This window comes from Loxodonta africana, chromosome 4 (genome assembly GCF_030014295.1).
Source record: "Loxodonta africana isolate mLoxAfr1 chromosome 4, mLoxAfr1.hap2, whole genome shotgun sequence".
NCBI classification, from domain to species: domain Eukaryota; kingdom Metazoa; phylum Chordata; class Mammalia; order Proboscidea; family Elephantidae; genus Loxodonta; species Loxodonta africana.
In genome coordinates this window covers 137,249,149-137,265,598 of record NC_087345.1, presented here as the reverse complement: position 1 = coordinate 137,265,598, position 16,450 = coordinate 137,249,149, and the positions used below count along the sequence as shown (strand labels likewise).

The 16,450-nt window shown below is 44.0% G+C and overlaps 1 protein-coding gene across 2 annotated transcripts in view; it reads right to left on the bottom strand.

Moving 5' to 3' along the window:
* CRACR2A (calcium release activated channel regulator 2A) overlaps positions 1-16,450 on the bottom strand; it is a 154,525-nt gene that overhangs the window by 83,780 nt on the left and 54,295 nt on the right. Inside the window, exons 2-3 of one of the 2 annotated variants that reach the window (XM_023549029.2) lie at positions 11,347-11,597; positions 856-967 (exon numbers count right to left, since the gene is read on the bottom strand). In XM_023549029.2, the coding sequence (XP_023404797.1) occupies positions 856-967; positions 11,347-11,562 (328 nt within the window). In that variant the 5' untranslated portion in view covers positions 11,563-11,597. Of the gene's footprint in view, positions 1-464; positions 644-855; positions 968-11,346; positions 11,598-16,450 lie in introns of those variants that run through there. The other variant, XM_023549030.2, reaches the window with a different exon arrangement.

The following is a 16,450-nucleotide window of genomic DNA, read 5'->3' as shown; positions in this document are numbered from 1 at the left end:
ATCTTCTGTAAGCAACAAGACCTTTCCCTCCACTATCCTCCAGCAGCCTGACTGCCTATGGTCCATATTATCATCCTAGTCATCACCACTATCAACATCACTGCTGCTGCCCTTCCCATTTCAAGGCACTCAACAGTTTGGTGTATACTTTTTCCCTACTTGTACTGTTCAGTATTACAGCAATCTGTCTTATCCTTCCAGGTCAATGATAAGCTTCTGAAAGTCAGGGAAGGCGTCAGATACATCTAAGTAGCCTATACAGCACTGTGCGTGAGGCAGATGCATGGCAAGATTTGCCTGTTGATTTATCTGGTCAGTATCTGCTCTGCGCAATACCTGGTCCATTTTGATATGTTCATGGATATCAGTTCTTCTTCTTTCTGGTTACCTTGAGAATGACTAATCTATTTAAACCCTCTAGAAATTCCTCTGGTAGTTGGTATCCCTCAAGCTGGAAGGCTCACCCAGACGCAGGATGGAACGATCCATCTAGTCATCACACTTTGTTGTCTACTGGTTTCACGCCGAAAAGGAGAGGCTTGAAATCTCAGCTCAGCTCCCCCAAGCCTTCCAACAGAGCTCCCCTTCATTCTCTTTACCATTCTCTGGTGGGAGGAGATTGGGCACTGACAGTGTATGGACACTAAGGGAGAGGAGATATAAGTAGATGAGCTGGACATGTGAAAAGAGACCCAAATAATCCATAGCTTAAAAACTTCTGGCTCTGGATCTCTGAAAGGGGGCAGGGAAAGCTCAGACTACATGGTCCCCTAGATCTGGAGGGGGCAGGGATGTACCTTACACAGATTTGTGTAGACCCATAATCCTGGGTCCCCAGCATCCATCAGAACTTACTAAATCCAGTAGTAAACTCCTCTGGGGTCAGAAAGCCATTGCCATCAGCATCCAGGGCATCAAACACATCCTCCAGCTCCTCCAGGCTGAGTGGCAACTCCTTATGGAGCCTCTGAAAACAATCCAGACTGCACTGGTTAACACTCTGATGATCATGGGGGGGATGTCCTGGATCCTAGAGCCTTCTGCCAAAAAATGCCAAGAGTTGGGATGACTCCTACCAAAAGCCAGGAGCAAGCCTCTGCATCCTAACTGCTTCACCACCCTTTTCCTTGTTTGAATATTAGAACATCTACCATTTATTGGGTGCCTACTAATGGGCTAGGCAATCTGCTAGAGGTGTGTGTGTCTATGCATGCATGGATAGATAGATACATACATACAGATATGTAAACATATTGCATATATATACATACTATAAAAAAAACATACTATATACAGACATATTTGCATTTAATACTTATGACAACATTTTGAGGTTGGCATTTTTATCCCCATTTTACACGTGAGGCATGAGGTTAAATTACCTGCCCCAATGTTACAGCTTGCACTGTGTCCCCCCCAAAAAAAATATATTATAAATTCTAATCCCTATATCTGTGGATAAGGTGTCCTGATGGACCAATGGTTAAATGTTTGGCTGCTAACTGAAAGGCTGGCGGTTTGAACCCACTAGCCACTCCATGGGAGAAAAGACGTAGCAATCTGCTCCCAAAACCAAGAAACCAAACCCATTGCCCCTAAGTTGATTCCGACTCATAGCCACCCTATAGGACAGAGTAGAACTGCCCCGTAGGGTTTCCAAGGAGCAGCTGGTAGATTCGAAATGCTGACCCTTTTGGTTAGCAGCCAAATATTAACCACTGTACCACCAAGGCCCGCCATAAAGATTACAGCCTAGAAAGTCCCATGAGGCAGTTCTACTTTGCCCTATAGGGTCATTATGAATTGGAATTGACTCCACAGCAACAGCTTTGGCTCTTGGTTTTTTAAGGTGATAGCTGCCTTCCGCTTCAGGTGTCAACCTTCCCTAGGATATCTGTGCTTTAAAGGGGGACTGGACACAACGGAAACCCTGGTGACATAGTGGTTAAGTGTTACGGCTGCCAACCAAGAGGTCAGCAGCTCAAATCCACCAGGCGCTCCTTGGAAACTCTATGGGGCAGTTCTACTCTGTCCTATAGGGTCGCTATGAGTCGGAATCGACTCAATGGCAGTGGGTTTGGTTTTGGTTTGGGACACAATGGTCTGAGGAGGTCATAGATAAAACAATGGACATGTATCCTGGGCTGACTAGGACCTCACAGGAGGGAAGAGGAGGGAAGCAACTGCTGGGATGAGTAGCAAAGTGAATGAGGTGTTTACTGTCCCTCTGGCCTTCTGCCAGATGTGCAATGACCCCTGGGCAAGGCTAATTTGCAAAGCTGGGGTGAGTTTCCTCTTATACCCTAATAATCTAAGTTTCCAAATGAGGACTTCCCAAGGGAGTTCATCATATTCCTGCTGACCTTCTCCCTTCCTCCCAGTTACCCATGGGGTAAGGGAAGGCCCTGCACAAAATTTCCTTGTGGAAGTGACTGACAGCTGAAGACCATAAACACAGGGCTTGGTGGAAGGAAGGTATATATGCATCTGAACAATAAAAACGAGCTGGCAAGTGTGGAAGGCCATAATGTAACTTGCAAGGACATTTGGCATGATCCTATGGCAATCTTCTAGCTGATAAGCCATAAAGTTTAATTTGGCAGGTGCGTGCATAAGGGAGACTATGATGCATCACAAAGTAGGAAGATAAGATGATGAGGCAGCCATTCGCATGAATTAAATTAAATATGAATGGGGTTTTAAAAATGGGAAGAAGAGCGCGAGAATGTGCAAAGATTCTAGGAGTGCTTCTGCTTAGCATACAGCAGGATCCTCGACTTATCAACAATCCATAAACCAGACGTCTTAAAAGCCACAGAAAGAGAATGGGGGGTGAGGAGGGAATCAATTTTGCAAGTAAGAAGTTTATTAACTTCGTTTGGAAGAAAAGGCACCCTATTGAGGTTGGGTAAAAACCTCAGCTCCCGTCCTACACAGATTCCAGGACTTTATGATCCCAGGACAACCCTTCCTCTCACCCCACCCTCAGCCTGTCAGTTGCTGTGGAGTCCATGCCAACGCATGGCGACCCCATGTGTTTCAGAGTAGAACTGTGCTCCATAGGGTTTAAAGGCTGTGACCTTTCAGAAGCATATTCCAGGCTTTTCTTCCGAGGTGCCTCTGGGTGGGTTCAGAGTATCAACCCAGCATCTGTTTGCGCCACCCAAGAACTCCTCACCCTCTAACGAGGACTGCTAAAATGTGATCTCTCATACTTGCTGGAGCTAGAGATGGGCTGGAAGGAGATCCCCAAGGTGAGTAGAAATACTGTTTTTTCTTTCTCCCAAATCACCGCAGAGACATGGGTACTATGGTTAGTGTGAACCAGAAAAGGCTATTTCACAACCCCACCTCAGGCACCATTCCTGAATCTAACCGTTCTGATCACAATCCCAACCCTTCTGCCATTTTGCCTGCATCTCAAGCCAGTTTCCTCTTTCTGTTGTCAGCGAATTTGGAGAAAGTGATATTATATCCTCCAAGTAATTCTTACTCTTCAGTCTTGGCAAATTAATACTTAGTGCTTCTTCAGCCTTCTCTGCGAGGTACACCATGCCAGATTCTTTAACCTTTCTTTATTGGACCTTCTTTAATCTTAATAACCATAATGAGCTCTTATTTATCTTTCTCCTCAGGGCCTGCAGAGCTATGCAAAACCGACTGTTCCCTGGCTACCTGGTGCTGTCTACATTTTTAACTAAGTGAGGTAAGCAGGATTGGGGGGCGGGGAGGGAGCAGACTGTTCACTCCACGGATATGTCTGTGAGGCTCTCAAAAGAGCAGAGATAGGAGAAAGAAGCCCATCCAAGACTTCAGCTATAGTCTAAGGGTTCTCCAATGTATTCATTCTATAATTACCTAACCTTCATTGTCTCTCCCATCTACCCACCTACCACCACTACCTCCATCAGAACCAAGGCCAAAGTCTCTCTTGACTATTCTACTAAGAACTAGCATTCCAAAGGCCCTGTTTTGCCCTTAGCATTCTGACCCATCTGGAAGGGCAGGCAGGGAAGAAAAGAGAAACGGGAGGAAGTCAGCTCACCTATTTATACCGCCCATGGCCCAAGCAGCTCTTTAGAACCCCGTAGCTCCTTTAAGCACCTGCCTCCCTCCACCCGCTTCTTCACCTTAAGCTGAGGCTTCACTTCCTCGGTGAAGCCTCCTGAAACCCCCAAGTTAGGTCAGGTTATACGTGTTCCCAAAACCGCCTTTCTGTCATTCATAAGTCTTATCTCAGTTTGCATTTCTGTACCGATAGATGGAGCCCCTGGATGGTGCAAACAGTTAACGTGCTCCGCTGCTAAATAAAAAATTGGAGGTTTGAGTCCATCCAGAGGTACCTTGGAAGAAAGGCCCGGTGATCTACTTCTGAAGAATCAGCCATTGAAAACCCTACGGAACACAGTTCTACTCTGACACTTGTGGGGTCGACATGAGTCCGAATCTACTCCATGGCAACTGGTCATACTGATGGATGCGATTGGTTGATGAATGTCTGACTCCCTCTGTAGCCTGGAAACTCTCTGAGGATAGGGAACCCATTTGTTGTTATTCGCTATTTTGACCCCAGGACCTAGCCCAATGCTGGCAGACCTGAAGTATTTAGATACTTGTCAAAGGAAAGAATAAGTGATCGAGTGACTGGGGATAATCCCAAGGGATTCTGAACTATCTACAGAGCTCCAGTCTAGACCTCACGCACCCAGCTCCTGACCAGCACAACTGCTGATTCTCGGCTGGGTCTTATGAGCTGGGGATCTTCCAGCACCTGGAACAGGAGGCAACCCTGCAGCAGCGACACTGAGAGCTCAGGCTCCAGAGCCATTGAAAAATGGCGCCTTTTGCTACACTCCAGCCAGACTCCTTTACCTTCCTGGTTATCGGCCCGGTAATATGCCTCACGTCATTTAAAGCAAATGGCTACACAGCTTCAAACATGCTTAAGTGAGACTTTCATTAAAGAGAAAACCAGATATGCTAGGTGAAATAAGCCAAACATAAAAGGATAAATACTTATGACTCCACTTACATGAAATATCTAGAAGAGGCAAATGCACAGAGACCAAAAGTAGATGTGTGGTTGCCAGAGGCTGGGGAGAGGAGAGGAACGAGGACTTATTGCTTAATGGGTACAGAGTTTCTGTTTGGGGTGATGAAAACATTTTGGAAATAAATAGTGGTGGTGGTTGCAAAGCATTGTGAATATAATTAATGCCACTGAGTTGTGTGCTTAAAAATGTCTAAAGGAGAAAATTTTATGATATATATATTTTACCACACACATACACACACACACACACAAAAGACAGACAGTGAGAACCAGAAGAGATACACTTTACAGCTGGAATCAAACTCTCCCTCCTTTTGGGGGTTCCACACCATTCTGCTGAGACCTCTTTTCCAGCACCAACCACTCCCTTCCCTGTGCTATGGCTCACCTATGTCAAATATCTTAAAGATGAGAGTGTGAGGCCCAGGAAGGCAGGATCTACCTTTATTCTGCTTTGTGCCTTGATGTGCCCGCCTCGGCCCATTGACTGGTGTAGACCAGGGTTTCTCAACCTCTGTACTACCGACGTCTGGGAACAGAGAGCTTTTTTGTTAGGGGAGGTGGATTGCCATCTCTGCGTTATAGGATACTTAGCAGTATCCTCGGCCTTCACCCACTAGATGCGGTAGCATCCTCCTCTTCAGTTGTTTAAATTAAAAAAAAAAGTCTTCAGATATTGCTAAACGTCCCGTAGGTGGCAAAATAGCCCTCACTGACATAGATTGGACACAAACAAGAATAGCCACCAGCTGATACCAGTGGAAGGTGCCCTTTTCTGCAGAAATGCCCCTTCTTTATCTCTGAGGCAGGGCAGATGACTCACTTGAAATCAGGGTGGAGGACACCAGGGACTGGATTGACAGACTGCAGGACCCCCACAGAAGTGCATTTACGGAAAGATTTCAATCCCAGTTTCAGGGCTAAGTGCTCCACAGGCATAAGCACATCTAATTCTCCTCTAATGCAGGGAGGTAAAAATTCACAGGGGAGGAACTATGTGGCCTGGAAGGGTTAAGAGATACAAATTCCCATAGCTAGGAAACTGCAGATTTAGGGTTAAAAACCTGAGTCAATTTACCAAAAAGTCTTCTTATTAACCTAAATCAGGGGTCGGCTAAATTTTTCTGTAAAGAGTCAGATAGGCTTGTGGCCATACAGTCTCAGTTACAACTACTCAACTCTGCTGCTGTAGGTGAAAGCAGCCACAGACAACAAGTGAGTGAGTATGGCTGTGTTTCAATAAAACTTTATTTACAAAACTACCCACACCCTGACCTAAATAATTCTCAACAGCTTGACTAAGCCAGGAATCCCAGACATGATCTGGAGGTACTTGGGGTGGGTGTCATGGATTGAATTGTGTACCCCCCAAAATATGTGTATCAATTTGGCTGGACCATGATTCCCAGTATTTGGTGATTATCTACCATTTTATCATCTGATGTGATTTTCCTATGTGTTGTAAGTCTTGCCTCTATAATGTTAATGAGGGGGGATGGGTGGCAGTTGTGTTAGTGAGGCAGGACTCAAATCTACAAGACTGGATTGTGCATTGAAGCAATCTCTTGAGATATAAAAGAGAGAAGTGAGGGAGAGACGGGGGAGCTCATACCACCAAGAAAGCAGTACCAGGAGCAGAGCGTATCCTTTGGACCTGGGGTTCCTGTGTAGAGAAGCTCCTAGTCCAGGGGAAGGTTAATGACAAGGACTTTCCTCCAGAGCTGTCTGAGACAGAAAGCCTTCCCCTGGAGCTGGCACCCTGAATTTGGACTTCTAGCCTACTTTACTGTGAAGAAATAAATTTGTCTTTGTTAAAGCCATCCACTTGTGGTATTTCTGTTATAGCAGCACTGGATAACTAAGACTCGGGGTCGGTGAGGCTCTAGGAGCCCTAGAAGGAGCCTGGTGGTGCAGTGGTTAAGTGCTCGGCTGCCAAGCAAAAAGTCAGCGGTTTGAACTCACCAGCCTCTCTGTGGGAGAAAGATGTGGCAGTCTGCTTCCGTAAAGATTACAACCTAGAAAACCCTATAGAGCAGTCTACTCCATCCTATAGGGTCCTTATGAGTCAGAATTGACTCCATGGCAATAGGTCTGGTCTGGCCTGGTCAGGAGCCCTAGTGGTATGAAAGTTAAGTGCTCAGCTACTACCCAAAAGGTTGTGGTTCAAACCTACCTAGCAGCTCTGCGGAGAAAGCCTGGAGAGTGCACCTAACAACAACAGGTTTTTTCAGAGACTTCCTGCCCATCCTGTCCCCACCTCCCTCTCACAGCTGAAAAAGTTCCTTTGTGCCCTCTCCGCCCTGGCCTTCTCATGTCCTTCTTTCCTTCTGAGGTAGAACAGGCCTTTACTCGAGCCCTCAGCCCTTAGTCTCTGCTTCTCCAGGGTCCAGCCTCAAACTCAGTTCTGCAAAGCAGTATCTTCCCTGATTCTGCCTGGAGTGGCTGCTATGGAACCCATAGAGATTCACTGTACAGGGTGGTGTGGGATCTGATCTGAGCGGCCCTCGGTGAGGCCGAGGACTCTCCAAATCACTGTCTAGATGCTGTCTACACAGGCCAGTGCCCATCACTGCTGCCCCTGTAACAGACGTCTGTTCTTGGAGCCCGAGCACATGCCAGCTTGCACCTGACCCTCAGTGCAGCCCACTGTGGGTTCCTCCTGAGTTCCCCCCATGTCTCTCCAGGGAACCCAAATGAAAAGAAACTTCTGGACCCTATTCCTTTCCTTCTGTCGTCCCTGCTATATCAGGGTGGGCTGGCTGGTGACACTCTCCTTCCACTATGGGATGCTTGGGAAGCCAATCTCACCCTCTGCGGATGGATTAAAAAAATTATTTTTTAAATAAAGGGGAAGAAAAAAAAGCCCTGGGAGAGGAGCTTAATGCTCTCATCCCTTTTTCGAAAGGGTCACGAGCTCCTGGCACTTTTCTTTCAATTCTGTTTCTCCACCAGGCTCCTCCAGCCTCCTGTGTTCTCCCGCCCATTTGACCATAGCCTCACCTTTCTGAGAGCCAGTATCTACTTTAAAGGGTCTTTCCTGGTTGCCGAATTTGTGTGTGCTTTCTGAGCTCTTTCCCTCCTAGTTCCCACGAGGCTGTGCTGGGAGCCAGAACTGTAAAAGGTGGCAGCGGCCGTGGCCACCAGGGAACAGGACACCAACCCAGGGGCGGTGACTACACATGCAAACGAGCTAAGTGTGGGAGTGATAAACGAACAAGCAGACACCTACAGGATCTGCCCAGGCACACCACAGAGCATGTGGGCTTTCCATGGAGAACCCAGAATTGACTAGGAGAGGCTCATTTTTCTTCTTTATGTATCTCTCCCCAGCCCATCTTCCTCCAGGTGTGACCAGTGAAAGTGGCCAGGAGCTCAAATGACATACTTCCTTCTCTCACCTGACAGCATTTTCTGAGCCTGGAGAAGTCAAAGTTTTCAGTGCTTCATTGTCCACAAGCACACAAAAACTTTAGAAAATTGGGTGGCAGAAACAAATGCCATGGAGGCACCATAACTGTGTGGTGGGTTGTTAAGTCCCCTTTTCCTTCCACCTGGATCAGGAGGGAGAGATGAGGGAGGAGGGCTGAGGACTGTAGCTGAACTGGTATCTCTGGGTCTTGAAGTTTCTGACTATGTTGTTGTTGCTGTGGTGTGCCCGAGTCAATTCTGACTCAGGACCCTATAGGACAAGGTAGAAGTGTCCCATAGGGTTTCCAAGGAGCAGCTGGTGGATATGAGCTGAAGACCTTTTGGTTAGCAGCCTGAGCTCTTAACCACTTTGCCACCACAGTTCAAATCAAAAACAATTTAAAAAAAATTTTATACTCTACAGTTCAAATTTACTATGCTTCTTCCTCCCTTTATTAAAGAGTGGGGTTAAATGAGGGTTTATCAGAATATATATATAAAGTGCTTAGTTGCACAGTGCATGTGGCCCACAGTTGGCCCTCAATAAATGTTAATTCCCTTTTCTTTGTTTCTAGAGGTGATAACCAAGTCACATATGCCATTAAAACCACCACCACCACCCTTCACTACCAGAGACCTGTAAAGTTCATGGGGTGGGTCGGGGGGGGAGGGTACTGTCAAAGGTTTCCTCAAAACACACCCAATCTGGCCTTCCATGTGAAGTGGGACTTTGTGAATGAGTTTTGGTGACAGAAGTTTATTGGGGATCAATTATACCCACTCCTCACATATTGACACGGTTAGGTTCCAAAGACACGGTCGTTAAGTGAAAATCAGCATTAGGCAAAAATGGAGGACGGTCACTTCAGATCACAAAATATTATATGGGACATATATGGCCCTTTGGACCTGAGAGGCAGTAAATGTAGGTGGGTGTTATATATCCCACTGGTTATGAAAGGGTTACTGCCAGGTGTACATCATTAATGTGCAAAAGAGTCAGACAGTAGATTTTTTACTGTTGTCATAGATGTAAAATATCTGATAACAAGATAGTCGGTAAGCGAGGAGTAGGTGTACTTAAGGAGCCCTGGTGGCACACTGGCTATGGCTACTAACCAAAAGGTCAGCATTTCGAATCCACCAGCTGCTCCTTGGAAACCCTATGCGGAAGTTCTACTCTGCCCTACAGGGTGGCTGTGAGTCAGAATTGACTTGACTGCAACAGGTTAGGTGTACTTAAACAAGCATGAGCTGAGCCCACTTGCAGGCTGAGCTGGCGCTGCTCCCCAGGTCTTTTTCTTCAATTCCTTCAACCATCAGGTGGCAGAGAAGCTCTAAGAGAGACAGGAAAACACCGTTCCGTGGGGTGAGGGAGAGAAAGCAGCAGCCTTTCACCCAGGTCTCAAGACTCATTTCTCAGCCTCCAAGTCTTGCAGCTCACATGTGTAAGCAGAGATGGCAACCACACTAGTTGGGGTTTCAATTTCATAGCTCAACTTTAGCATACTCTAAAAACCTAGACCTTAAAAATAAAAACAAAAAACGTGACTATGGCAGGTCTTCCTCCGAACACCACAGGTACGCATCCCTTCCAGAAATGCTCTTGATGATGTGAGTGATGAAAAGTTTGGGGGAAAAGAGTTGCTTTCACAGTGCTCTGGTGGAGACTGCATTTTATTTACTCACATTACGGATTTCACATTTGGGTGAAATCATGACCGTAGCATAAAACATAAGACACTGGGAAACACTTTCTTGTTGTCGTTGATTTTGTTTTTGTTGTTGATTTGTGACTTAAGAGTCTCCATCTGTTACACAGTGCAACTGCTCCACAGGGTTTTCTTGGCTCTAATCTTAATGGAAGCAGATCACCAGGACTGGTTCTTCCCCAGTGCCACCGGGTGGGTTTTGGTTACCAGCTGAGCACAAACCATTTACACCACACAGAGACTTTGAGAAGAATTTTTCGACACTAAAAGTGGAAAGAAAAGTGGAAAGGCACTAGACTGGGGGGGGGGGGGGGTGGGCAAACTACATCCCATGACTAAATCCAGCTCGCTGCTTCTTTTTGTATAGCCAGGGAGCTAAAAAGCATTTTTACATTTTTAAATGGTTGAAAAAAATATCAAAAGAAGAGTAATATTTGGTGATATGTGAAAATGACAGGAAATTCAAATTTTAGAGTCCATAAATAAAGTTTTATTGGAACACAGCCATACTCACCCACTTATATATTACCTATGGCTGCTTTTACGCTACAACAACAGAGACGAATACAGCTGCAACAGAGGCCAGATGGTCTGCAAAGCCTAAGATACTCATTTTCTGGTCTTTTACAGAAAAAGTTCGCCAACCCCTGCCCCAGACAACGGTGTGTGCACTGAGGTGCTGCGATCTCTCCCTCTTTCTCTGGACATGGTTAAGAAGCAGTTAAATGTGATTGGGTTTGAGGGCGAGAGGCAGGTAAGATGACCTCTAGACATGTCTTTCTCCCAGGTTGCTGCACCCAGTGAGGGCCCGACACTGTTCTTACTTCTAAGGCACACACAGCACCTTGCGGGAATGACTTCACCATAGCCCAGAACCACATTACAAAGTAACAAGTCGGTATAATGCTACTATCACTGTTTCCACAATCCTGGGGCATTTCTGAGTCAGTGAGGGGATAAAAACCCCTCAGTTTGACAGTAGGCAAAGGCCAGAAAAAAGGATAAACCCAGCAAATCTGGCTCCAAGTAGAGTTGGGAATGATACCTCCTTCTGGGTTAAAATTTATGCCACTTTTTTTCTGTTAAAGATATCACCTCTAAACCCTAACCCGAGATAGGGAAACCCAAGCCATTTGGTACTCCAGATGGGCAGCCCAGTAGGGCTCCTTTTACCTGCATATCTCTCCTGGCAATGAAGCCCTTGCCCTCTGCGTCACAGGTCTGGAAGAATTCCTGTGCCTTCTTCAGCATGGCCAGTCGGCTTGGTGTCTGCTTCTGGGGCTCCTTCCACTCCAGGCTGTCCAGGGGACCCAGGCCAGCCTCGCTCCCCTTTGGCCCCTGACCAGGGCTCTGGGGTCTGGAGCCCATCCTCTGGTTGGGGGTAGCCATCCAGATTTATCAGTTTCTTCAAGTGTTTTCAGAACCTGAACATGGGAGATGGAAGAGAGAAGTGGGCATGGTGGGGATGCAGTGAGGCTGAAAAGGTATGAGAGGGGACGGGAGTGCAGCACAAAGCCACTCACCAGTATGCCTGACATCTCTTAGAAACCACCTCTTTAATCATCAGAAGCTCAGGACAAGGAGAAGATGCGCCATGAAAGAACACAGACACGTCTAGGTTGAAAGGATATGGGGTGGAAGAGGCCTAAAAATGATGACTCTTAATTTAAACAAACAATAACAACACATATCCTGATATGCCAGTTGCCATTTTTTGTGTGTATCCTTAGAGGTCGGGAGTCCCTGGGTCATGCAAATGGTATTGTTCTTGGCTGCTAACCAAAAGGTTGGAGGTTTGAATCCACCCAGAAATACCTTGGAAAAAAGGTCTGGTGATCTACTTATGAAAAATCAGCCATTGAAAACCCTGTGGAGCACAGCTCTACCCTGACGCACACGTGGTTGCCATGAGTTGGAATCCACCCAGCGGCAACTATTTTTTTTTTCCCCTTAGGGGCCGGCACCATGCTATGCTCTCTACAAACATTTTCTAATTTAATACCATTCCTCTGATATAAATTTTATTATCTGTATGTTACCAATGAGGAAACAGGCCCAGAGAGGCTCAGTGACTTGCCCAAGGCTACGCAGCAAGTTACCGCAAAAGCTGAGATTTAAATCCCAGCTCAACTAACTTGTATTTGATCTTAATCCCTTACTATCTTGACTCCTTAGGGTTGCGAAGGGTGGAGATTCCTTCCTTCCCTTCCTTCCTTCCTTCTTGTTTTCTTTCTTTCTCTCCCTCCATCCCTCCCTTCCTCCTTCCCTTTCTTCCTTCTTTTTTTCTCTCCCTCTCCCTCTCCCTCTTTCTCTCTCTCATTTATCGATTACCATGTAGCAGACTCTGAGCTAACGCTGTGAAATTCAAACATGAATAAGATGTAGTCTATGCTCTTAATGAATAAGCCTCTAATGGTGGGGTGTCAGTCATAGTAACTAGCAGTGGGGGAGATATTTTGGACTGGTTCCCTCCTCCATATCCCTCAAAATAGACTACATAGCAATCACCTGCTACTGACTAGCTATGTGAGCTCAAGAACCTCCGAGCCAGTCTGGGCCTGTGAATTAGTGCAGATGATTTCTCAAGCGTGACTGTCTCTCGTTCTCTGCCTACAAAGTGGCCCATGTCGCAGGTGGAGCATAGTATGAAAGAGCCAACCTAACAGCTCTAAAAAAAGCCAGCTATAAAACAACTAGCAGACAGGTACCATACCGTCTTTGATTTTAACCCCAGTTCCTAGCCCAGGACACAGTACGTAATAGGTGCCCACTGACTGATTGTTGAATGAGGGAAGACTAACATTTTGCTGAATTATTTTCAGGGAGACCTGGAAACATTTGTATTTCACTTAGACTGCTCTACATATGAGATTTTTTAATCTTATAAAGAAGAGGTCTAGACTACTACTTCCAGAAAACATAGAGTAATAGGGATCAGATTTGCCTTCCCAGTGGAAACAACAAAAAAAAATCTAGACAAAATATATATTTTTAAATGGTTTTCAAGACACTGGACATCATATAACAAAGGATAGCGATCCTCATTCAGGGCTGAGACAAGCACTAACTGTGTGAGGCCTCTAAGGTGCAAAGTTTAAGGAGATACTTATTTTCAGGTGCTAACCCTGTACTTAGGAGTCCCTGGGTGGCACAAACAGTTAAGTACTTGGCTACTAGCAAAAGGGTTGAATCTACTCAGAGGCACTTCTGAAGAAAGGCCTGGAGATCTACTTCTGAAAAAATCAACCACTGAAAACCCCATGGAGTGCAGTTCTACTCTAACATTGGGAGGGCATGAGTCGGAGTCAACTTTACGGCAAGTGGTAGTGATGGTGAACCCTGTACTTGCATGACCCTGAGAGTGAGTGCCTTCTTAAGAGTGAGGTGCCCACAGAGAAAAATTTAAGACGGCATTCACTCTCAAGATCATGCACCTGAAAGTGATTGCCTTCTCAAATTTTGCATCCTCATTTGCCTCATCCTAGTCCCAGCCCTGTTCCTAAGAGACAGGAAGCAAAAAAAATGAGCCCCATGTTTGTCCCACCTTATTGCCTAGAGTTTTTAGGCCATGGCACAGGGAGGGAAATCCAGGCAAAGCCTGGCAGACTCCCTAAGGTGAGGAAACCCTCATACGCTGCCTACAAAAGATGTGCTTTATATATAAAGGCACAAGTAGGTTAAAGGCAAACAGTTGGAAAAAGATATACTAGGTTAACATTGAGTCAATAGAAAGCTGCATGTTAATACTAGACAAAGCAGATTCTAGTACAAGGAATATTAATGGGGATGAAGTCATTTCATAATGATAAAGAGGGCAATTCCTCAAGAGGATATAACAATCTTAAATATTTATATACTTAATAATAAAGCTTCAAATTTATGAAGCAAAACTGAAAGAACTGCAAGAAGAAATAGACAAATCCACAATTATATTAAAAAATTTCAATGTCTCTTTCAATAATTAATAAAACAAGTAGATAGAAAAGGAGTAAAGATATAGCAGATTTGAATAACATATCAACTAAGTTGATCTAATTAACATTTGTAGACCATTCCACCCAACAACAGCTCAGTATACTTTCTTTCTAAGTACACATGTAATATTTACCAAAACAGTCCATATTCTGGGTTATAAAACAAGTCTCAACAAATGTAGAAGGATTCAAGTCATGCACAGTATGTACTCTGACCACAGTGGAATTATATTAGGAACCAATAACAGAAAGACCTCTGCAAAATTCCTAAATACTTGGAAACCAAATAACATATTTCTAAATAATCCATGGGTCAAAGAAGAAATGAAGAGGGAATTCAAAAGGTATTCTGAACTAGTGATTACTCAAAGGCAAAGACCATAAGATAAAGGTGCTGGGAAACAAGAATACTGGAAATAGAACAAACAGAACACAACTAATGAGAACACTGACACATTGTTATAAATGTAACTAGTGTCAATGAACAATCTGTGCAGATATTGTCAAATGAGAACATAACTTGCTGTGTAAACTTTCTCAAAAATTCAATAAAATATTATTTAAAAAAGAAAGCATAATAGATCAAAATTTGTGGGGTACCGCTAAAGCAGTACTCAGGGAAAAATTTATAGAACTAAACACATACATTAGAAAAAGAGAAAGTTCTCAAATCAATGACCTCAACTTCCACTAGGGGGGAAAAAAAAGATCAAATTAAACCAAAAATAAGGAGAAAAAAGAAATAATAAAGATGAAAGCAGAGGTTAATGAAATAGAAAACAGAAAAACGATAGAGAAAATCAATGAAACCAAAAGCTTGTTCTTTGAGAAGATCAGTAAAGTAGATCAACCTCTAGCAAGACTGATTGAGAAAAAAAGAAGACACAAATTACAATCTTAGTAATGTGAAAGATGACATCATTATAAGCTCTACAGACATTAAAAAAGGATAATAAGGAAACAGCTTTATGGCCATTGTCATGGATTGAATTGTTTCCCCCAAAAATATGTGTCAACTTGGCTAGGCCATTATTCCCAGTATCATGTGATTGTCCACCATTTTGTCATCTGATGTGATTTTCCTAAGTGTTGTAAATCCTACCTCTATGATGTTAATGAGGTGGGATTAGCAGCGGTTACCTTAATGAGGCAAGACTCAATCTACAAGATTAGGTTGTGTTTTAAGTCAATCTCTTTTGAAATATAAAAGAAAGAAACAAGCAGAGAAACATGGGGGCTTTATACCACCAAGAAAAAAGAGCCAGGAGAACAGCAGGTCCTTTGGACTTGGCGTCTCTGCGCTGAGAAGCTCCTCAATCGGGGAAGACTGATGACAAGGACCTTCCTTCAGAGCCGACAGAGAGGGAAAGCTTTCCCCTGGAGCTGGCACCTTGAATTCAAACTTCTAGCCTACTAGACTGTGAGAAAAAAAAATTTCTCTTTGTTAAAGCCATCCACTTGTAGTATTTCTGTTATAGCAGCATGAGATAACTAAGACACCCATAAATGTGATAATTTATATGAAATGGACAAATTCCTTGAAAGACACTAAATATCGAAGCTCACTCAAGAAGAAAGAGACAATGTGAATAGCCCAATATCATTAAAGAAATTGAACTGATAGATAAAAAGTTCCTACAAAGAAAACTCAAGGCCCAGATGGCTACACTAATGAATTTTACCAAATATCTAAAGAACTATACTAATTCTATAAAACTTTTCCAGAAAATTGATGAGAAGGAAATATTTCCTAACATACTCTATGAGCTCAGCATTACCCTTATACCAAAACTGGTCAAGAAAAGAAAACTATAGACCAATATCCCTCATGGACATAGATGTAAAAATTCTTCACAAAATTTTAGTAAATTCAATCCAACAACATATACAAAGAGGGTAATGTATCCTGAACAAGAATGGTTTATCCCAGGTGTGCAAGTACGGTTTAATATTTGAAAATCAATAATGTAATTCATCATATTAATAAAATTAAAAAAAGGCAAATCTTAAGGTCATCTCTACAGATGCAGAAAAAGTACTTTACAGAATCCAAAATTCGCTCCTGATAAATACATCTCAGCAAACTTAGAAAGGAATTTACTCAACCTGAAAAAGTGCATCTACAAAATATTAACAGATAACATCACACTCAACGGCGAAAGACCAAACCCTTTCCTTCTTTGATCAAGAAAAAGACAAGAATGCCCATTTGCACTACTTCTGTTCAACATGTGTTAGAGATTTTAGCCAGTGCAAGAGGTAAAAAAGAAAGAGAGAGAGAGGGGGCAAAGGAAGGAAGGGAG